General features: G+C 32.7%; 1 protein-coding gene and 1 long non-coding RNA gene across 3 annotated transcripts; one reads left to right on the top strand and one right to left on the bottom strand.

Moving 5' to 3' along the window:
• Positions 1–216: 216 nt before the first annotated feature.
• On the bottom strand, positions 217–24,142 carry Sec31 (COPII coat complex component secretory 31). Of its 2 annotated transcripts, XM_088231239.1 has the most exons (25): positions 24,005–24,142; positions 23,303–23,522; positions 22,838–22,971; positions 22,577–22,746; positions 21,996–22,078; positions 21,789–21,905; positions 21,548–21,692; positions 20,696–20,845; positions 19,724–19,873; positions 18,472–18,555; positions 17,490–17,697; positions 16,960–17,087; positions 15,763–15,819; positions 14,269–14,386; positions 13,515–13,625; positions 12,186–12,386; positions 11,179–11,381; positions 10,152–10,346; positions 8,289–8,421; positions 7,389–7,481; positions 6,867–7,312; positions 2,639–2,887; positions 2,072–2,215; positions 977–1,048; positions 217–564 (listed from the first exon to the last, which is right to left on the bottom strand). In XM_088231239.1, exons 2-25 carry the CDS (start codon positions 23,503–23,505, stop codon positions 376–378), a joined length of 3,783 nt encoding a protein of 1,260 aa, XP_088087365.1. In that variant the 5' UTR covers positions 23,506–23,522; positions 24,005–24,142; the 3' UTR covers positions 217–375. The 2 variants fall into 2 exon arrangements, with proteins under 2 accessions (XP_088087365.1, XP_088087366.1); XM_088231240.1 differs by lacking the exon at positions 15,763–15,819.
• On the top strand, positions 13,301–13,584 carry LOC148278551 (uncharacterized). The gene is made up of 2 exons (XR_015823161.1): positions 13,301–13,361; positions 13,440–13,584. It is a non-coding gene; the product is annotated as an uncharacterized LOC148278551 (long non-coding RNA).
• Positions 24,143–24,183: the final 41 nt, after the last annotated feature.

The following is a 24,183-nucleotide window of genomic DNA, read 5'->3' as shown; positions in this document are numbered from 1 at the left end:
TCAACTATTAGTGTGGAACAAAAACAAAAATACTTCTGCTGCCTCTGAGTAAAAATAATGACTGAAGCTTAATTAACAAAATTATCTATTTGAATCCTTGACAAAATCAAACATAATATTTTCATAAATCTGTGTATATCTATGCATATCAATTTTATAGTTACTGCATGAGTAGCACATGCATCTTAAACTATCTGAAAATTTAATAAAACTAGATTTCAAAATACTATATTTATTGTACTCGGCACCAATAATCAATTGTTACATAAATGCAATGGTGAAAAGGAACAGCACTTATTTATACTAGGCATCGAGGGAATTGAATGATAAACAATCAGAATGATCAGTCACTTATTAAGGAGGTTTAAGTAATTCTTATCTGAGGTACACCTGCGCATTGCTGGCTGTCTGGATCATGATCTTCAGAGATGGCAAGAAGGAAGCCACTACCGCAAAGTCACTTCCACTAGCTAAGGATGTTAGGGAATTCAATGCGCCATTGTAATCACCACCTTGCGTCATTTGCACGACACCGTGCAGAACGTTTAATGCATTCTCTGATAACTGTAAAAAAAACATTATGAACAGTTCAAAAATTAAAAGCGTACTATTACTGTACTATAGTGCTGTAAAAAAATTGTGATCTTTTGATGTCAATATTACATTTGTACAAAACTGTTAAAATTTTAATGTTTTACGCTCACATTCAAATAAAAATATTTTAGGCTCCTGAAATAATTTTAAAGCATAAAATTTCTATCTGTTTCGGGGCAACTCTAAGTAGCACCAGTTTCCAACCAGAAAAATATTTTTTATTTAAGATCAAATGTTTGAATATGTCTGAATTTAAGTTTAGTCCGAACGCAACTATGTAAGTACAAAAGAATCTTAGTACAAAGTTTACTCAAATCAGATTTACTTGATTTTACTTAATAATCAAACATCGACAAACAAATTTTTTAATAAAATCACTTACTCTATGTTCCCGTAATAGGTCGTAGAGAATTTCCAGTTTTCTTTGAACATCATCCAATTTTCTTTTTACTTGCTGCAAAACAAAAATAAAATATTTACAATATTATTTTTCTTATTTGATTCTAAAAAATATTCCTTATAATATAATCTCTAAAAAAATGGAAATCATTAACAAGAATAATTACTATTATTATGTTGCGGTCCCGTGGCTAGTGGTGCGGACTCACAGGTCAGTGGTCTGAGGTTCAAACCCCACTCTACCCTAACTTCATTCCCATTTTCTAATAGTGAGTTATTTACAAACTAGTCGAAAATGGCCCAAAAATCTAAATATTTTAGTATTTAAATATGAAATATTTATATTTTTTGTATTTTTTTATTTAAATATTTATTTATTTTGATTTTTTAATAAGAATACAAATATTTCCTTTTTTAAAAAACATATATGATAATAATAATTATCAGTTTTATAAAATAACACAAGGTATATCCGGAAAGTAAGTTGTGTTTAACAGGGTAACGAAAACAAGTACATTTTCAGAAAAAAAAACATTGTTAAAAATATTTTTAGACCTTAAACTGTTTTTCTAGATAATTCTCATCATTTTGTAGGCACTTTTCATACTCGTAGCACGGCACAAGCTTTTGTATTCCCTCTTCATAAAAGGGTGCCGCCCTCCTCGAAACAGGGAGCGCCCACTTCGTTCGTCACCGTGCACATTTTCAAGAAAGTCATTGAAATGTTTCACCTATCTCCTTACCATCGAAGCTTTTATCACATGTTCTCCGTATACCTCACAGATCTGTTGGTGAATAAGGACTAGTTTAATATTCTTCGCGTTAACGAAACGAATCACAGACCTTATCTCAAAAGAAGTGGGATTTTAAATTTCGTTTCGTATTTCAAATAAGCACCACGAAGCATACACAACAGTCAGCTAACTTAATACAAATGAAACTTACTTTCTGGATATACCTCGTAATATGTCAACATTAACATACTTATTAATTTTCCACAATTTAAATCCATTTCTACCTATTCTCAGTCTATATATAAACAGACCTTTTTAAGACTCAACATAAATATTATACTTACGGGATTATTGATGGATTGGGCACACTGCGCTCTAAGGGCATCAAACACAGTTTGCATGTGAATATGTTGCTCTGGAATAGGAGGTTTCTGCACAGGGGCGGGTGAAAGGGGCGCTACTGCTGGAGGAGCCTCTACGGGGGCTTGCTGTATGTATAAAGAAAAATTACTTTAAAAAACGATATGTACTAAAAATACCTATGCCGTTGGTGCATAAATAATAAAATTTGACTGCATACCTACACCTTTTAAAAAATATATTTGATTGGAATGTAAGTTAAATTAGATGTGTAAGCAACAGCGAAACATCTTTTTAAGAGAAGAGAAACAATAAATTTAAATGAATATGAAATAAATACTTATGGAAATTTAACAATTTTGAATTGAACCACAGGTGTATCATTAAATTTTAAAACTAGCTTACAAACATTTATTTTGACTAAGAATATTTTGTTGCTTTTACTTAAATCCAGTGTTTTATTTATTAAAATAATAAAACATTTGTAACCCAACTACCAGAATTCGATAGTCACATTTTACAAATTCTATAAGTAAGTTTGCATGACTTACCATCTGCTGAGTTGGTGGTAAAGGTGCACCATAATTATGGTTCATAGGTGGTCCAAAGTTTTGGTTCATCGGAGCACCGAAATTTTGGTTCATCGGAGGTCCAAAGTTAGGGTTCATGGGACCTCCCATCTGCGGAGGCATCTGTTCTGGAGCAAACTGTTGAGGACCAGAGAGGGGAACATGCTGAGCAGGAACCACACCGTACAGTGGATGTGTGATGGGAGCTTGAGCGGAGAAATCCTGCTTGGGCTGTAATAACACATTATTAATTGAAAAACTTGTTTTAAAATCATCCGTCACAAACCGACAATTTTTCACAAGAGTGTTTAAACTGAATACCACGGTTTTACTACTGTTTTTATGTCTTTTAATGAAATAAAATCATAGATATACTTTTAAGTGCACTGCATAGAAATCGAAAATTTTATAAATATGTATGTATATTTAAATTGTGAAATTTGCTGATTTTAGACAATGTTTGGACCTTTGTGGTTTTTAGTGCAAACTAAACAAAAATTAGTATGAATAGTTAAAAATACAAATAGCTATTTTTCAAAGACTTGCGTAGTAGTTGAACTCTCCATATTTAGGTTTGTAAAAATATTCAATAAACACTGCTAAAACCTATATAAAATAATATCCAGAACACGTTGGAACTATCGATCAATGCGTGATAGTGGTGCTACATAGTGGTAAAAATGCTAATTAAAGAATATTTTTTGTTCATTCATACAAATTGATGTGGACAATAGGGAAATATCACCTTTTTTTACAATTTTAAAGTAATAGGGGTCTATGAAATACTGTGGAGCAACTAATTTTTTTTTTACTTCTTGTTAGTAGCATGTTTTTACACTAGAGTTCATAGTCCCTGGACTGGTACTTGAAGCGTAACATTGATCATCTTACCTTCATGAAACAAAAGTGAGCAAGATACACTGCAATCGGTGTACCAATGCAGTGCCCTATGCAACATTAGGTGCGAAAATATCCAAGCAGAAAAAAAAATATCCTTAAATTTATAATTTTGAATTTCCGTGAAAATCGTCATTGCATAGGCCACGCTAAATTTTAATAGAACATTGTCACGAATCTTGACGCCACAATTATCAATGCCAAACATGTCGCGTTTTTCTAGGGATATATTTTTTTATAATTTCTTTTTTAAAGTTATGTATGAAAACATTTCTCCACAATATCCATATTGATTTTGAAAACACAATTAACTTTTCTAAATCCATTTCATATATTTTTATCGGTATTCGTAGTATGTGATATATCCCTATTACTGTTTAATACGAGTATGTACAGATTTGACATAAACTGCATACAGAAATTAAGGATATATAGTAAAAACAATCAATATAAATTTTCCTAAGTGATGGAAACACCATATTTTCACAAAAACTCTGTATTAACAGGGAATTTGAGGTACATACGATTTTTTTTTAATATTTGGAAAGATCGATTGTATGGACACATAGACAGAAAATAATAAAATCCAATAACATTATTTTGGAAAATTTTGGACATTTGATGTTTTTAGAACGAGGTCTTCAATTTAAATCAATATTAAAAAATCATAAACTTTTTTCAACGGAAAACTGCCATCTGCTGGATTTGAAAAAAGTTAAAACTTTCAAGTTTGCTAGTGAAAATTCTTGATGGAAGTTCATTGTATTTTTTTATAGAAATAAAAGACGAGTGATACTTTAGTCCACAAATTTGGAATAAATAGTGACCAGTTTAATTTTTTTGGGATCCAGTTAGCTGTTTATTAAGTAATTCTACATCAGGTTTTTTTTTTTTATCAATTGGTTTCGAGAATGTCTAATTTATTTAATTATAACTAATATTGAATTTTGTAATAAAGATACCAGTCTCGAAGATGTCGCGAAAACGAGAAACCAATGACGGGTTATTCTAAACTTGTGAATGAAAGAATCACACATCTTTTATTTCCATTACAATAGGGTCATTTAATGTTTTTTTTTAATAAGCAAAAACCTACAATGGTAACAGCGTTATATTTTTTTTCCGTGCGATGTTAGATAAATTTTTAATTTTTTTTTTTTAAATATGCACATTTTGTATTATCTAAAAAAAGAGACATATTGCATCCTATGGGGCAGACGTCACGTATTACATTACCGTGCCAAACTTATACACAATGTTTGTTATAAGTGCACTCGGCGGGCATGACGTGTGACGTCAAAACGAAATTACGCCAATTGAATTCCATTTTGAATGTATTCATTTCGAAATCTGAAAATTATGAATGAAAACTAGTTATTTGCAAATGAATAGTTGTATCATTGGAATTGTAAAAATCCGCTCTAAATATTGACTACAATTTCAACGTTATTCCCGATTTGTTAAAATACACTATTACATCATTTCGTCGGCATACACACTCTTATATTTGGGACACCCGAGTCAATTTGAGCAAAGTAAAGTGTCGAGCAATTCCGAAAATAACATTTTGAGTAAATTAAAATTACATGCCGATATTTAATAAACCTCCATGAAAATAAGGATGTTTCTGAGGCAAAATAACCTTCTCAACAAAACTTTGTATATGGAGAATTTTATTAGATCATGACGTACCTACAAAGAAACTTTGACCCTATAAGCAATTTTCCTGTAACTGTGTCTTGGTATCGGAGGTTTTTATACTATAATAAAATTGGAATCAAAATGTTAAAGTAAAAATATGAATAATTAAGATAACACCGGCAAAAGTACAAAGTACATTAAATTTTTTTAATAAATAAAAAAACATAAATAAATTAAAATGAATATTTAAAATATTGTAGTTAAATATGTAACTGATTCATATAAAAATTTGTGAACATTCAGCATGCAATATTTATTAGAATCTGTCCAAATGTTTGTAGACAAAGGATTTCAGCCCCTAGGAGCTTATCAAGATTAACATATTACAACAGAGATGGACAACATTTTAGAGAAGAAAATATGGAAGTCTAGGCACTAACAGGGCTTATGACCTGCCATTGGCTGGTAAAATAGGCAAAATGGTGAATGTTAGGCAGTGTGTGAAGTGACAGGTCATAAGCCTAGATACTATATGTTCTTCTCTAAAGTGTTATCCATCTCTGTTGTAATACATTATTCAGCATGCAATTTTAAAAAAACGAGTAAGTACATACATATTTTGTTTGGACTTTAGGCTGTATTTACAATATTATTAATTCACAACATCAACTAATAGGATAACTGTACACAGTTGGAAGCTTAACAATATTCTTAATATATCTTTATAGTTAAAATTTATGACCACTCAGTGATTTATGTGCAATATGCAGTAGTATAAGGTATCAGCCACGGCGAACTTAAAATATCCAAGTAAGATGGTTATCGAAAAGGGGGAAATAGTAATAGGATGTGGTCACACTCATCATTTGGAAACACAAAACAAACGCAACTGTAACACCTGTTCACACAATTGTGTTTTAAGCATGATTATACCTCAGAATGTGGATGTGAGCGCAAATGGGATATTATGTGTCCCCATTGGCGAGTTCCTGCATGTTCTGCTGACATCTCTTTCTAACACACACATAAATTCAATGGCTATAATTTTATTTATAATAAAAAAATATTATAAATAAAATTGGGAAAACCAAATTACTTAACAGCACGGCGCGCAATGAGTAACATTCCTAATCAATATATGTTAATTTATTTTTTTTTAAATACGCCGAAAACAAAAATCTTAGCACTGCCAAATAATTAAATCGTTTATTTAATTCTTGCGTGGCTATGATTTCACATAAGTCTACACAGAATACAAAACTTGAAATACCTGTTATTTTTCAAAATTATAGTCGTATTTTGCTATAAAGGGACAAAATTTTAGGATTATCTTTGCAAATCGTGGAAAATAGATTATTAAACAGTACAAAAGTGTTCGATTTTTGTTTTTAAATACGTGTATTTCGCTATTAAGCTTATCTCTTGCTTAATGTAATACGACATTACAGTACCTTTCCGAGAGAAGTCTTATAGCATAGTCTTTTGAGAGTTAAATAATAATTACAGGGTTCATCAATATAATAACTATTTTGATTCTGTGACAAATGAACAGTGTTGTTATATTATGCAGAATAAGAAAAAGAACAGTCTTATTTTTATGTAAAATTTTCGGCATATTTAGGAAGAATTAGATTTAAAGACTAAAAATTATCCATAAAATGTTCACAATTACCTGAGATTTATGGGAAGAAGTAAGAGCAGGTGGATCATTCCATCCGGGTGCCGCTTGAATAGGTGCCGGCTGCAATGCGTCGCTCGCAATATCTGCATTTCTATAAAATCCTGCATTTGCTCCTCCATTGTACGTATTGTCACTAGGTTGCAGCACGTTGGGATATGCGGCAGTGATGTTGGGAATGCTGTTAGGCGGAAGTGGGACCAAAGGAGGTACGGTATTATTGGGTTGAACAGGGTTGTATGCGGGCGCCGGGTTGTAGTTATTCTGAGGGAAAGGTTGGGGGTTGAATGCAGGCTGGTTGCCGAATGCCGGTTGATTGCCAAACGCCGGCTGCCGATTAGCGAAGGAAGGCTGCGTGTCAATTGGGTTGAGTGGGAAGGAACCTACTCCCGACTGAACTGACGGGTCGCGGACATGTTTGTTTCTGCCGAGCACGCCACCTGAAGCAAAGGAGCCAAAGGTAATTTTTCTTGTGTGATGTCTGTTAAGTTGTTTGAAATATGGAAGAGTAATTACCATGCGACGAGGCACTGGCTGGTCTCGGCGGTTGCGTAGTAAGCCCAGGTTGTTGAGGGAAACTCGGTGGTGGAACAGGTAGTTTGTCTATACCTAAACAAATAATAAAAAATAAATAAAAATAACATTTTAATTATATATACCTAGTAAACTTATGATCAAAAGTTAATGAGATATCCTTTTTGTCATTCTAATACAATTATAAATGCAACCTTAAACTCCAGTAGTGTGTTTGGCTAATAATGAAAAATGACACCCTGATCAATGAAATCATTTCTAAATTCTAAAAAAAATAAGTAACTAAAAAACATAAATAATTGTTTCAGAGCAATTTTTTAACACTGCCTTAAATCACATTTCTCACTTTTGCATTCATTATGTATACCCTTTCTACACTTAATGGTGGATAGGGCACTGCATTGGTACACTAACCGCAGCGTATATTGATGATTACTGTTACATGAAGGTAAGATAATCAGTCTTACGCTTCAGGTGCTAGTCCTGAGACTATAAAACATTCTACACTTAATGGTGGATAGGGCACTGCATTGGTACACTAACCGCAGCGTATATTGATGATTACTGTTACATGAAGGTAAGATAATCAGTCTTACGCTTCAGGTGCTAGTCCTGAGACTATAAAACATTCTAGTGTAAAACATCTTTATAAATAAATATTTCACGTCTACCGTGTCGGAAATTGAACCCGACCTCATGAGACCTCTTACATAATAGGCAAATTCGCTGACCATTTGACCACAAGGCAGACATTACTTATATTCGAGATAATCACAAAAATAGGGGTCAACCATGAATGTCAATGACATTTATTGGTATGATTTTATCACTGGAATTGTTTTTTATCTGTACACAATCCCCTGTCAGAAGTATAATACCTACCTGGATTGTACATTGATGGTGGTTGATTGATGTTATTGTTCATGTAAGGAGCCTTACTACTCCACGCGTCCTGTGGTGGGTTGGGTTGGTTGTAACTGGATGTGCGTACTCTGCCTCCGGCTGACCACTGATTCTGAAATATTTCATTATCCATTATTGCAAAGAAAAAATATTTTTAAGTGTAAATGAAAAAATAATAATGATTCGGCACTAAAAAAATATTTGGATGTGAAATTAGCAAAAATTCCCATGAACATTCGCATTGTAAAATTTCTAAAAATAATTAAAATGCGAAAGTTCATGGATGCAGAAATAGAGGAAGACCAAGAAACACACGGCATGACCAAATCCAACAAATACATGCTAAAAGTCAGAATAATCGGCGCGCGTGCATGAGAATATCTATGAATGTAGAGGAAGCGAGATCTGAATGCAAAGATAGAGTGATGTGGAGAGCTATCCTCTCTGCCTACCCTTAGGGGGAAACGGCGTGATAGTTTGTTGTTGTTATTGTAAAAAAAAAACATTTTTCCAGTGCCATAATTCAGAGAGAAAATATGTGAATACGTTCGTATGAAAAAAGTCAGACTGCGTTTCCTCTTAAGATTAAACATAATTAAGTATACTTACAAAACTTTACAAAAAAATCTTTAATAATAACCATTCGGATTAACATAAAAAAGATGACTTTTCATTGGTAAGTAGGTACCTACGTACTTGTTTATGATTGAATTCCAAATCTAAAAGTAATAGATATTCAAAAAAAAAAATTATTGAATTTAAGTAGGTACCCAAGTACTTGTTTATGTTTGAATTACAAAACATAAAATAACTAATTATTTTCAAATAAAGAATTCTTTTAGCAAATATCAAACTCTGCTCAGGGATGCACTTAAATCAGGAATGCGATTTTCAAAAATGTATTGAATGTTAGTTGATATTATTTAAGTATAACAAAAATCCAGTAAAAATAAATAAATAGGTGGAAATTATAAGGAATTCAATGAAATAATCAGACTGGGATCCATAAAAAAACTAATGTTGTTTGTAAACATTAAAAAACCAGCTTTTTTATACACAAAAAATAACCTCCGTCAATTTTTTTGTACCCGCATTCTCGGTGAATGCAACCCTGGTGATGGATAAAAAAACATTTACGCTCCTAACTTTTTTTTTACTGAATAAATTGAAAATTTTATGAGCTATAAACCTCCTAGTGGCAATGATGTACATTTATCTGAAAACCGCACGTAAATCGGTCTGGTAGTTATCGAGTCCATCGAGGACAACCATTTGAACATTGCCTTTATATAGATAGAAGACGATTTTTTTTTTAATAGCAATGTTTGAATATATTCACCGCCAAATGGCATAACCGGATGAATTAGGCAGTGATTTTGCATATGCGGTGATGGATTGCCGTCAACGGTATTGAACATGTTTACAACAGTTTTTTACATCAACATGCAGCCGAGCATCGTTAACTCTCTCATATATAAAAAATTCCATCGTGCCCAAGGAGTGAAGATCATGTGGTATGTTTACAATATTTCTAACTACATATATAGTAGACACAGTTGGTACTATCTGGATAGACTGGTCTCTGGATATAAAGAATATCAATTTCATAAGACATCTTTGTATGGACACTATACGTAGTTTGTAGAATTTTAATTCATAATTATGCATTTATTTCTATATTCTTTATATATTTGTCTAACGAGGCACACAAAAGAAATAAATGATGTGAAATGCCTTTTGTTTTACTGACTGTTGGTGAAGGCTAATGATGAGTGGAAACTGCTAATAACCTAAACCTTGTGTCATTAGAGGTAGTGTTGCTAGTATTAGATGGTTGCCTACCTGAACAGGGGCAGGCCTGGCACTCTGCCGGTTGAGAGTGGAATATGGCTGAGCATAGCCCAAGGCACACTGCAGTCTGTAGGTCAACTCCTGATCTGGCAGCCCTGAGAGACAATGTAGAGCTCCCTCCAGGTGACCTTGGGATGCTAGTCGCATGGCGTAGTTTGTCAACAAATTGGAAAGCTTCCCAAAAGCCTAGAAAGAAAATTTAATTAAAATAGGTCTTAAGTTGTAAAGAAGACTATGCAGTTGAAATTTTAACATTACTTTCTGCTAATTCTGTCAGATTTTGCAACCATATAATTTCACCAGGGCGTTAAGACTGTTTTTATAAAGGGTTTTATTTCCAGTTTGTAAAATTCTTCGATATTAAAAACAAAATCATCAAAATTAGCAACAGAAAGATTTCTCATAAGCTGAGGGTACAACGCCCATAGATGGATGGCACACACACACACGCTTCAAATTATTTTACATTATATTGTGGAAGACTAACTTATTAAACACAGAGCATTAACTCTTAATAATGAAATTGGATGACAAACCCAGTGCAACGTTCTGAAATGCATAAACTCATTCCCCAAAAAACAAAAGAATAGAACAACATCACACCACCGCAATGTCGCGAGTTTAGGCTGGTGAAAGCTTCTGACATTTAAAAGTTGAACGCCGTACAATTATAAAAAAAAATATTTGTACCTGTTAAATCTCAAAACATGCTAAACTTCAAATAACATGGCTACCCTGGAAACCAGACATCTGTTGCTGGTTTCCACAACATAAGAACGCTATTATTTATTGGTTATTGTAAACACGTGGTCACTAAAACCTGTGATGTTGCAAAGCAGATTTTCACAATAAAATGCTCTAATTCTTACCAAGTATAAGAAAATATTTTTATATACAATTCCCCATAGCACTGAGCTTCCTCATTGCGGTTTAGCTAATACTTTGAGACAATAATCGGCTTCTCTTGGGATTGAGGGATTAAACAAAATACGAAAAGTTTTACTCGTAATTAGTTTACCTGTACAGGTCGACCGCGAGTGGTCGCAGCAAGGCGCGCGACGAGTACCATCTCCACGACCCTCGTGAGGCCGGCGGGGGTGGTGCCCCCGGCCTCCAGCTGGCGGCGCCACCAGCCTACTAGGGGCTCCACACTGGCGCTGCACAGGTAACAGATCACAGCATCGCGGTCCGTCTCTTTCTCCAACTTCTCGCCCATGATTTCTGAAATTTCGCACATAATCTCACATGAAATTTTTCGTTTTTCGTTTGATAAAATCCAACAAAAGTTAAATTCAATATTCGTCCACAAATATTAAATTTTTTTACAGATGAATAAACAGCTTTCTTAGCAGTTCATAAAGAACTCAGTTGATTCAATCGATTCCCATAACAATATATTAAATAGTTTCATATGCATTCATGAGGATGTACAAACTTTGTAATACAGTAAAATGCTATAAAACACTATAACTTATTGAATTCCTTACGGCCATTCAGATGCGCAATGAGTTATTTTAGGTTATTGCGCATTATCGTTGGCACTCTTGTTAACATTTCAGATCGCATTGCATTGAATTGGTCAGCAAAGCCTACGAACGTTACACAACACAATAATGCAGAAAAACTCTTACAACACCATAACTTACTACCACTACATTTTTTTATTTCTGTACTGAATGAAATTAAATTAAATGATGTATAAGTAAATTAAAAAATCCATTTTTGTTTTGCAGACATGTACTAAACTGTTAATTAATATTTTCAGCGGTGCGATTTTGAATGCTCTCAAGGTAGAGAAAGCATTAGCAGCAAGCAAATTACGTACTAATAACGCATGAATCACACTACAGGTGATGTATAAACTTAAGGTGAATTGCCATTTTTGAAAGAAAAATGATCAAAATTACATAAACCATCTAGCCCTAAAGTTAAATCCTTTGGAAACTAAAAATCTTCAGCGAACCCCCTGAATTGCAGATACGATCAATATTTATCACAGTTCTTGCAATATTTGCATCGACTTACCGCACACTTCGTACAACTGCTGGGGAGAGCAGTGTGTGAGTGCAGTAGCCAGAGCGGCTCTCCAAGCACTGGAAGCCGTCTGTGTGGCCATATCTGCCCACCCCCCTCCCAGCAGAGCGGCTGCCATCCCCCTCACGGCCCCCGCACCTTCATCCCCGGACAAGTGACGCCACTGCGTACGCTGAAGCAAATCCCCCCCACCTAGAAAAACAAGAAAATTCAGTTTAAAAAACAAATGTTAAAGTCGCGGATTCATAAATCAGAGTTCCAAAGTTCGAACCTCACTCTACCACAATTTGGTTCCCATTTTCTAATAGTGAGCTATTTAAAACTCGTTAAAAATGAACTCTTATAGTTGGGAAAATATTAAGAACTCGAATACTTCTTTTTAAAAATAAAAAAACAAACTTATACTATTAATTCTCCATAAAAAAAAAACTGTGTCTGGGCGAATATAGAATACATTTCTGTGTGTGAAATAGAATCAATATACTAATCAATATGCTACTCTCGGGTAAATATCCTGAAATAGTCAATCGAGTAGGGATAACTCCGCCTCGTTGGCAAGTTCGCCACCATGCTTGAAGTTCCTGGTTCGATTTCTGGCAGGGTAAACATGAGATTAATTAATTTTTAATGCATATTTTTTCTTTTTTTTTGCACCACAACAGGCCAGAAGGCCCAATTACAGTGGTGAATTACAGCACAGAGCACCCAGGCTTGAGAAAAATCACATTTAGTTCTTGTGTTCTCACCAGGAATCGAACCCAGAACCTATTGTGTGGGAGTCAAACTTCTCAACCACTACACCACGGAGGCCACCGGAGGCGTTTTAAACTGCAATACTTCAATGACCCTGGACTGGCACCTACAGCATAAGACTAATCACATTAGCTTCCATGTAATTAAAATACGCTGTAATTGGAGTAATGATGCAGTGCCCTTTGCTCCACTGGGTGCTATAGGGAAATAATGATGATGCAAAGATCACAATAGAGCTAAAAATGCACAGAAGCATTTATGCTTGAAGGAATAATAAAAATATTATTATACTCTACTACGTATTTGATTTACTTGAGTTAATATTGAGATAATATACACAAATGCAATTGAGTCAGAACTGTGATTGACAAAGCAAAACAATATAAAATGCCTGAAATTTATATTATATCTGTGGTAGGGAGCAACCTATTTATTTATTAAAATAGTTTCTCTATAATGTTCTGAACTCCTTTATTTGTTAATCCATTTAAGTTCCAGATTACAATTTGTTTTCTGTAAAACAACAACATTAATGTGACAAATTTGATAAGTGTGAATAATTTATACCTGTGCTAGCAATAACTAATGCATCAGCAGTTCTTCCGGCATCCAGACAAAACTCCACAGCTGCCTCTATATTACCACTTAAAAGAGCCTGACAAATTAAACCATCAGGATCTGGAATGTAAATACGTAAGTCAATATTCAATCATAATTACATTTTATTAGTAGTAGTACATTTTATTTCCTCACTAACTTAACTCGGCTAACTAAAATTAATCAAATTTACAACTTTATACACTTTGTTATGAGACCCTAATTTTGGAGCTCTACTAAAAAGTTTCAGAAAGCACAAATCTTTCCATCTACAGTATCTAGGTGTAGTTATAAACTCCTGTAGACGGAAAGATCTGTGCTTTCCAAAACTGTGTAGAAGTGCTCCAAAATAAATTCAACTGGTCTCATAACAAAGTGTTTTAATTTAATAAATGTAATCATGTTATTCCATATATTTAATATCTATATCTAAATTGTAGCTCATGCAAAAGTATATCGCCATCGTAACTTGTAAAACTTGTTAGTCCAAAAATGGTAAAAAAAATTATATATTTTGGCATTTTCTGTTATGACTTCAAATAATCTATTTGTGTATAATACTTGTATATTCCTACAGTATTGCATTATTTTATTTAATGTATATTGAAGAAAAATTCAAAGTAAAACCTGTTTTTACTCTCCCCTGAATGAACGAAAGTTTGGGACTTACGTGTTTTACAAGTTGACAAGTTGATATTTTTAAAATAATGTACATAAGTCTTACCATCTCCAGTAGGGATAGTAAATTGTTTTGCGGGAGGCTTTTCAGTTACTGGTTCTATATCGTTTGAAACTTTATTGTTTTGGACAATGTTGTCAAAAGCTGCCGTCCCATCGAGTCCCTGCAGAGACAAAATACAATGAAATAAAAACCATTATATCCTCTTAGAATCTTTTCAAAACTTTCTGACAATCACTCATTAATATTATATTTTCATGTACATACATAGTTAATTTGTAAATAATAATTAATATGCATGCATTGTTGCGCTGTTAAGATTATTATTAATTATTTATCAATTCAATCCTCAACCTTGACAAATTGTAATGATGGAGTTCATTATATTTTAATAAAAGGCATTATTTTTCTTAAAATTCCAAGTCTCAAAGATAGTGAGGTTAAACATTTATTATGAATTATTGGCAGTTTCTGATTTTTTAAATAAATATTCTTTATTTATAAAGTACCTTAAATTTACTTGATAAAAAGGCAGAGATGCCTGGAGAATCTTCATGGACACCATATGCTCCGACTAGGGAGCGGACACGGAATGATGAGTGAGTTTTTGAGAGAAAAAGTGTAAAAATTAAAGAAATCTACAATTTTTATTTGAATATTCACACCAATCATCCATAGATGGCATTGCCATGTCCTTTTTTATGAATAAACTCAAGCGATGATTTTTGACAAGCGATGCCGTTATATGTCTATTCTACTTTATTCATAAATTATTTGAGACATACCCGGTATGGCCATACTCGCTTAGAGATTAAACAGATTCATATAAATGAAAGGTAAAACCATGAATTATTTAGGTCAATGTGTATTCTTACACAGGTACACCGAAGGTAAACATAATTCCATTTAAAGAAAAACTTTTTTATGTTGATACATCTTGCTATAACACATGTTTTTATCAATAAATCATTTACCAGACATATATTATGTACTAAGCATAAAAGATCATACAATATCTAAAACTGACTGTAAAAAATATGCATATAAAAAAGCTGTATAACTGTATACATTGACTAACTAATCTACATAAATACACCTACATATTTAACAGACAAAAGTTCACTAAGTGATATATACACAGCACATAGTTAAATTGAATTAATATGTTACAATTTATTTTTACTCAAACTATTCTAAAGATGAGTTTCAGAATGGTAATAATTGTGGTGAAATGATGGAGCAAAATAGACACAGCAAATGTGTGAATATAAGTTAGTAAATTACTATCCATTCTTCATACAAACTTACAATAAGTATATGAGTTACATTGGTAAGTATTCATTAAAATTAAAATCAGTCATGCAGTTTGCATTTACGGTTGCATATTTTTTTACTGCGCTTAATTTCGCTACAAAATGTTGCCACAACTGCTGTCACAAATCCTCGCCTTTAGAGATCAATTTGCCGAAACATACAGATATTTACTACATGTGCAAACATTCCACATAAACAGTCCAAGAATGTTTGCAATCATCTTACCAAAATATCTGTACTTGTATCAGTAGAAGGTTCAGCTTCCGTCTCAGATGATTCACTCTACGTGTTAAGTACGGGGAGGAATACCAGAACATTTATTAGTGGCACATATTATTAGAACACTGGGGGGAGGAAGTAAGTGGGAAGTTATATACATACAGTATAACAATGTGTAGGTAACTTAATACGTAGTTCAAACCACCACAGCAGATTACTCAACAAAGAGGATACAAATTATTAGTATTCAAATATACTGATATCTCTTACATAAACTCTACGCAGTTATTAAATAACACTTATATTGCTGACTAAGTGTCGAACCCGGTTGTGGTCCGTGTCGCGGATTTATGGATCAAAGGTCCGAGGTTCGAACCCCGCTCTACCACACATGATTCCCATTTTCTAATAGTGAGTTACATACAACTCGTTGAAAATGGCCCCAAAAATTTTAATATTTTGGTAAAATTGTAATCACAAGAACGTAAATAATTATTGAAAAAAAACGTAACTGCCAAATTATTAAAAACAAGTTATTTACTCCTGAATACAAAATTGCGTCAATTGATTACTTACAAAATGTTGGATCTCCATCATATCAAATGGCTATGTTTGTAAATTGCATATCTCCAAATTTTAAAGAAAAATCAATAGCAAAACATTTTTTTTAGAGGAAGGTTTTATTGAAATTCCCAACAAAGAAATTATGTTTTCGTTGTTACGATATTTTGACACGAAGCCATCGATATGAAGTATTGCAAGTTTTAAGAGTCTATGTAATATGGTTCAATATAAAAGAGATCAAATATACATTATTAATGGACATGAATTCATAAAAAAATAAATTAAATACATACTTTATTAAAGGGAAATCTGTTTTTATTTATTGACCTTGCAATACTGCAAACAAAAACCTTTATAGAAATTTTAACTACATAATACAAAAACAATATGTACTTGCATTTAAAAATTTATAGCTAAAATAACCATATACATACTAAGATGCACATAAACAATGAAGAAAAATAAAAATTTAACAAATAAAAAAAAAGTGTAATAATCAATACAGTAGGACTAAATGTGACACTCTCAGCTGTGGTCTAAACTGCAGCAAGGAAACCCAAAATTTAATATGATTATGAATAATTTAGGATGAATTATATTGCAAGAAATTATTAAAATAAAATAAATATGTATACTAACCCTGCTAAGGACGGCTAATCGATCAGTGACTTGTTCAACTTGGTTATTTATATTGTTTGGTTGATTTTTGGCAACCATCTTTGTCATAAGTGAATTGAGTTTATTGTTCATATCCTCTTGTCGAAATCCTATAAAAAAAGAAAATATTATTAAAAACTAGTGATTTCAATCATTTTCAAATGGCAACAGAAACACAACACAGAGTTATAAAGTTTATATTTGAAGCACTAACTTTGTGGTTATTCATTCTAATAAAATAAATAAAACAACTTTGTTTTTAACCACTAATTTTTATTTTTCACCGACCGGTTTCAAAGCAAACAAGCTTCTTTGTCAAGGTTTACATAACTAATGAATTGATTCCAAGGAATCGTACGTAAACCTTGACAAAGAAGCTTGTTTGCTTTGAAACCGGTCGGTGAAAAATAAAAATTAGTGGTTAAAAACAAAGTTGTTTTATTTATTTTATTACAACACAGAGTATTTTATAAAGATAAGCGTGAACAATAGCAAAATATAAGTCTTCAAACCTAAAAGGTTCAGCATTTCTGATCTCGGATCCTGCTCAAAACTAGCCTTGAGGAAATGCCAAACATATTTCTCATGCTGATCATTGGCTTGATTAGCTTTCTGGAGACAATGTTCTGCCAACAATGGGGCTGCGCCCTCAGATCCCGCCGCTCCAATGACATTTTGTAACACACGGGCTTGCTCTATCAGCTCTGGCTCTGTCGAAACCTGGAAGAGACACAACACAAATAAATAAATAAAAAGAAATTGTGCTTCCGAAGTGTCAATGAACTCCTTCGCTGCCCTACTTTACCAGACATCTAGGAGCCTATGGCACCGCCTAAGTTTCAGTTATATGATTTTCCAAGCCAATGCAGGGTTGACCCATGTATTGCCGTACATTTTGTAGCTATTATTATGCATTTTTTCGTAAATAATCCATATTTTTATATTACCATTTTTTCTGCTGCTATATTCCTTTTGTTTTATTTTACTTCTTAGGAACATTTTTTTGGATATTTGTTTTTTACATGGTGGAATTGGTTCTGCACTATTTAACAATTTTACGGAAATAAATTATTATTATTACACTTAAACCTATTTTCCTAATTGTTCTGCGATGTGTTAAGAGTACTTCTTTCCCACGGTTAAGGACCACAGTACAGCATCCATCAAGGCTAATATAACATCCACACCCCAGATGATGAACACTGCAAAGCAGTCGAGTTGAATCATTATATCAGGAACTTTACTGATAGTCTGAGGAATAATAAATAAACTTGATTTGATAATTAAGTCCAATGGCATTGTCCACCACTTGATTTTCTTTTTTAATCCCAACTTAACAACAAAAAAATCATAATATTAACCATAGTTCTGAACTCCCAGATGCAGACCACATACTTGAAATATAAAGATATTTTTAAATCCTTTATTAAAAATAAACTACTATTATTTATATAAGAGTTTACATTATTACAGGTACTTAAATAATAAACTAACCTGGCTGATGAAAACTTGTCTTGAAGGAGCTGTATTATTTGCACTGGCAGTCTGATTTTCAAAGGTGACCAATTTTCCGCCAAACTGTAAACATTAAAATAATATATAATTATTTTTATCGCACCACAATTTTTAAACAAATATTTTAACTAGTCATTATATTAAAATGATATATCTTTTGATATCATTTTCACTGAATACATACTGGAGTTGAAATCCAGTCCTTGTTTACAAACATTTGGACATACTCGAAATATTGCTGATTAAACTGATCCAAGAAGCATAAAAATATTTCATTATAAGTAAAATAATATGGATATATCATACCTAATATCTCTACCATATTGATAAGGTTTTAGCTCTACTACCTTTTAAATAATAAAATCGAAGAATTTAATACACATGGATGTTTAAACATGGGCAAAAAGGTGAATGTCACAGTATGTAAAGTGATAACTTAAACCAGCCAATGACAATATTAATGTTGTATTTTTTTGCACCACAGTGATAAATTGTAAAAATACATACATAATACTTTTGACAAAACACCCAGGCTTGAGTCAAATTTTTTTTTTTGAGATCTCACTCGGAATCGAAATCAGGACCGTCTGTGCATGGGTCAACCGTGATAGCGATTACACCGTGAGGGCCGCCAATTACATTCCCTTCTCCAAAATGTTTCCCATCATCGTTTTAATATACAGTGGAACCTCTTTATTTGTCAAATCCCACATTTGTAATATTTGATAATCATCACATTTTTATTTTATTATTTTTCCCCTATATTTGTTAGTATTTTCCGCATCTGTTGTCACTCCCGGGTTGGTCGTGTATTTTTTGTAATCGCTCAGGAGAATTTATCTTCAACTGTGACATCATAATGAAGGTATGTCACTTTAGGGCGTAGATATGTGTACCGCGGCGTTTGCGTCCCACTGTTACATATCGATGTACCTACCTAAAACTTGAAGGTGGGGGGGTTGGTAATGTGTCTTCATAATCGCTCGGGAGAATTAATCTTCAATTATAATGTCATGGCAAAGGTATTAACTTAACTTAACTTGACTTCCTCAACTTCCCATTGTAATTGCAGCCCAGGAACAGATTAATGACAAATATAGAGGTTCTACTGTACATCAATCTTAAATAATATATAAATAAAATGCAAAATTCCCACTTATATAAATTCATACACAATAAATTTCAACTATAATGGTAAAAATAAAATTATGTACATTATTCAGTTACCTACCCCAAAAGAAGCTTTTATAGGTCTCCTGGTCCACTGTGGCGGTCGTGGGAGTATCTGGGGGGATGGTTCGACTTCTGTATGAGCGACCGGTGCCTGCTGAAGGGTTTCCATTCCAGGAAAGGAATCCATTATTTTGTTGGTTGTGGCTACCTGCAAACATTAACAATCAATCATTTATTATATATAAATAAATAAAATATATATTTTTTTACTAATGTATTCATTATTAAACATCCCAGTAGGGAGGTATAAGGCAATAAAAAAAGAAGAATAATTATTAAACATCAATATACACTCATAACATTGCATATGTACTTTGATTTGCATGAGATTTTACCCTAAATTTGTATGAAAAATTATATCTGGTGAAATCGTGGCTTGAGCGAGATAGACTACACTTCATAGAGGTAAAATCATGCGTTAGAAGAAGAGGACAATATACATAATCCGTGTAGTTACAACCCATGCATAGATATGTAGTTCACTTTGAACATGCGTACTGACAGAATATTGGTAAAAATTTATTTAATATAGTTACGTACAATGTTGGTGCGTATAAAACAGTATGTAAACAAAAAAAGTGATGGATTTAGCATTCCAATCTGGTTTTGATACGCAGGCTCTCATTGCACAGTACATATTGCTTGTTTACAACACCATCGCTGCTATTGTAAACGCTCTCGCGGTCGTAGAACACATTTATAGCGTGTATTTAGTACATAAATAAGCACAATAAAAGCGTTTTCTATGGCCGCGTGAGAGTTTAGAATAGCAGCCCATGTCAGACTTACTTGTATTATAATATTTTTAGTACAAGTTTACAAAATGTAAAGAAATGCAGTACCAGTGTTTTTGGTCAGGAGCCGCCTGTGTTACGCACTTCAAGAGTACTTTCAAGAGTTTTGTAATTTCTATGTCTTAAGGATTTATATCTCAAATTTGTAAATACATACAAATAGGATTTCAACTTACTTGTTGGTGATGTGTTCCTCCGTTAACAGAAAACACTCCCACACGACCATCATTGCTACATGTAGAGATGAGATTGGGATTCTTAGGGCACCAAGACACATCATACATCCACTGACCAGTTGAGCAAACTTCCAAAAGTAACTCTCCTCCCTGAGAAAATAGACTCATTGTCATGTATAAAATGAGACAGAAAAATATAGAGGTTGAGATAATAAAACAAATAAATAAGATATAGAACCTTGTAGCCGAAGAATAGAAGCAATGAAAACAAATGTGATTAATAAAATGGCTCATCTTAATACATATTTATCAATGTTTATTTATTTATTTAACTTTTTGTACATAATGTTATTTGTACATTGGCGGGCTTATTGCCAAATGGCAATTTCTTCCAACCAACCGATAAAATAAAAGTTTTATTTTTATAATTCAAGTTACAGAACATATTCAATAGAAAAAAAAAAGATTAAAAAGTTAAAAATATATAAAAATAGAAATAAACATATTTGTTTATAAATTACCTTAAATCAAAACCATTACTCAATGGGAAAAAGGAAAAAAGCGGAAAGAGGAAAAAGGAAAGGAGGAGAGATTAAGGAAGAGAAAGGAGATGTTCCCCATTACATACACAAATACCCATAAATATTTTAGTTAAAATTGTGTATAAAAAATAGTAACTACATAACTTTATAAGTAATTATCCGGATATTAATAATTCATTCATACTCAAAAGGGTAGACGAAAAATAAGTATTTTATTATATGAGTTGTATATTTCCAAAACCATTGTCGCCATAAGAAGATAGCGGGTTTTGGGAATAGACGACTCATATGTGTTATTAATTTTACTTACTGTGGAATTGTTATTTGGATTCCAACAGAGAACTCTTCCATCTTTACTAGCTGATAGAAGTAAATCTGGATCTTGCTGGCACCATGACAACCCTAGAATACCTTTATGGTGTCCTTCCAATGTAAGCAGAGGAGATGTTGCCAATCTAAAAAAATATTGGTATTAGGTAGATTCACACCAATTTTAAATATTTTAAGCCTGTAAGTGAACTGTCAAATTTATAATTTATATCTATAATTACCTTAAATCCCAGAGCTGAATCACTGGACATTGGTCATCTTCAGAAGCAATACAAAGTTGTGTAGCGACAGATGGATGCCAGGCAGTTGACTTCCATCTTGTACGAGCCTGGCCATCACTTAAATAAAGCAGAGATAGATGTCACAAAATAGCACTAATTTATTTTTGGAAATTTGCATATAAATCTAAACCTTTTTTCTTAATTTACCTTAGTTTAATTATGGGCTCATTTTTACGTAAATCCCAAACAACACACCTCGTTGAGAAAGCTGAGGCTAAAATATGTTGAACCTAAAAAATGATGATAAAAAATCTTAAAATAACATATTTTTACCAAATAAATTTAGTTAACTGTACATCATTATCTTTACATCACTACTTTAAATTACATATCATGTTAAAATCAGAACCATAATACTAAGCACAGCAACAAGAAGTCTGTTAAGTAACATTCTAAACAACTTTAAGGAGATAATTTGAACAATGTAACTTTTGAAGATGGATGTTATTTAATATATTTATTTTATTGAAAGTAAAATGGAAAAATAAATCATTTTATTTTGAAAACATATTGAAGCATAAATATTTTGTTAAAACAAAATTGTGAATTCTTATTTAAAAATTCTAAATACTTTTTAAAACAAAAAAACACTTATTAGATATTGCCGGTGCAATGACGAAGTGCAAACTCTCTCACGTTTTTGTTAGCTTTAAACAGCATTAGTGTTTGAAATCGGGCATGAAGATTCGAAAAAAAACATTTGTAGGAATACTAGTCAGAATGTCTACCTGTCTATTCCATGCCACAGACTGAACATTTTCTAGTGGTTGAGACTTGTTACCAGGAGCCATGGGGGTACTTGTGTTATTCAAATCCCATATGTATATCTCACTTTCTGATGCACCTGAAGCAAGCAGATTACTTTGGAAAGGATTCAAATCCAAGGCAGATACGGAACCTTTAACAAAAGATAATTTATAAGAATTTTTTTACATTATATTGTACATACGTAGTTTATTAGAAAACATTTTTTTGAAAAGCAATCTTACCAGTATGTTTGCTATTAGAAGCAACGAGAGCTTCTTTCTTTTTTAAAAGATTTTCAACTTTGAAAAACTCCAGCAATCCACCGTCACATCCCCCAACCAAAATGCCACTAGATGACCAAACTAATTTCTGAAACCTTAAAATGATATTTTTATTTAAAAGGGGAACCTATGTTTTATAATTTTATAAACCAACATCACTTTTGCATACTTTTTATAAACTACATTTCATATTCTAGGACAATTTTAGCATTAACAGATATTTTATAAAAAATAAATTGCATCTAAATTTAGACATAGTTTTTAGGAAGAACAAAAACTTTTCAATCTAATGACTAAAAATTTCACAGTTTTGAAATTCAAAGATCAAATTATATTTGTAAATCAGCAATCTTGAGATATGTGTTATAATGAAAGCTACGATATCTAGTTACTTGAATAATTACGATCTCAAAAATGAAAACCTACTTGTGATCACTAGGTAAGGACATTTTATGTTCCATCTCATAGCCAGGATCCCCGAGGTTCAGAGAATAGAGATCCAACGAAGCGCTGGAGCTAAAGGAGGCATCCACATGCTGAGCTGCAGATCCAGTAGCCAACATCACAGGACTATATGGCTGTGGAGACCACACCACATTCACTGTGCTTTCTAATTCCTTCACCTTCATGTTGAAGGATTCGCTTACTAAAAATCCCAAAAAATAAACATTAACAAACATATATATCAGTGCCACAACTCAATGAACCTGACGGTTATCTAGGAATACAAAACGCGTTAAATTAATTGGCGGACGAATGCCAACATTGAAATCACAAGTACAAGACGTATTTTAATTAATGTGTAGAGATGACATCACAATAATTAGCAACAGAGACGAAATGTCAAATTTAAATTAAAACCTAGAAGGGACAAATTACTCCATGTCATTGATTACATAATTGTTTTCCATTATTCTATCACTCGAATTGATATTCTAGTAATTATTAAAAATATTTTCACCGAAAGACTAATTTGTTGACACATCATCGACGGAAACCGACACATCAAAATAGTAGATCAGATAGGAAAAAAACTAATTACAACTAAAAAAAATAATACTCCGTAAATACATAAAAAATTGCAATCAAAGTGTATTCCGGTTAATAAATAATTTTTTTAAAACATACCACTTCTGTATTTATGAAAAACTATTAAACTTCAAAGCCGATATTTTTCTGTCAGTTTTCTTCTAAAACTCAATAGTACCGAGCACCAAGTTCCAACGTGGCCCAATCGGAATAACATAGAACATGTAACGAACTGCGCCATCTTGCGAAAAACATAATAAGAAATAACAGAAAGAGCA

This window comes from Micrasema longulum, unplaced genomic scaffold, assembly GCF_059751315.1.
Source record: "Micrasema longulum isolate JH-2025_06_02 unplaced genomic scaffold, ASM5975131v1 h1tg000862l, whole genome shotgun sequence".
Classification (NCBI taxonomy): domain Eukaryota; kingdom Metazoa; phylum Arthropoda; class Insecta; order Trichoptera; family Brachycentridae; genus Micrasema; species Micrasema longulum.
Note: the sequence above shows the minus strand (reverse complement) of the source record. Positions and strands in the feature narration are given on the sequence as shown.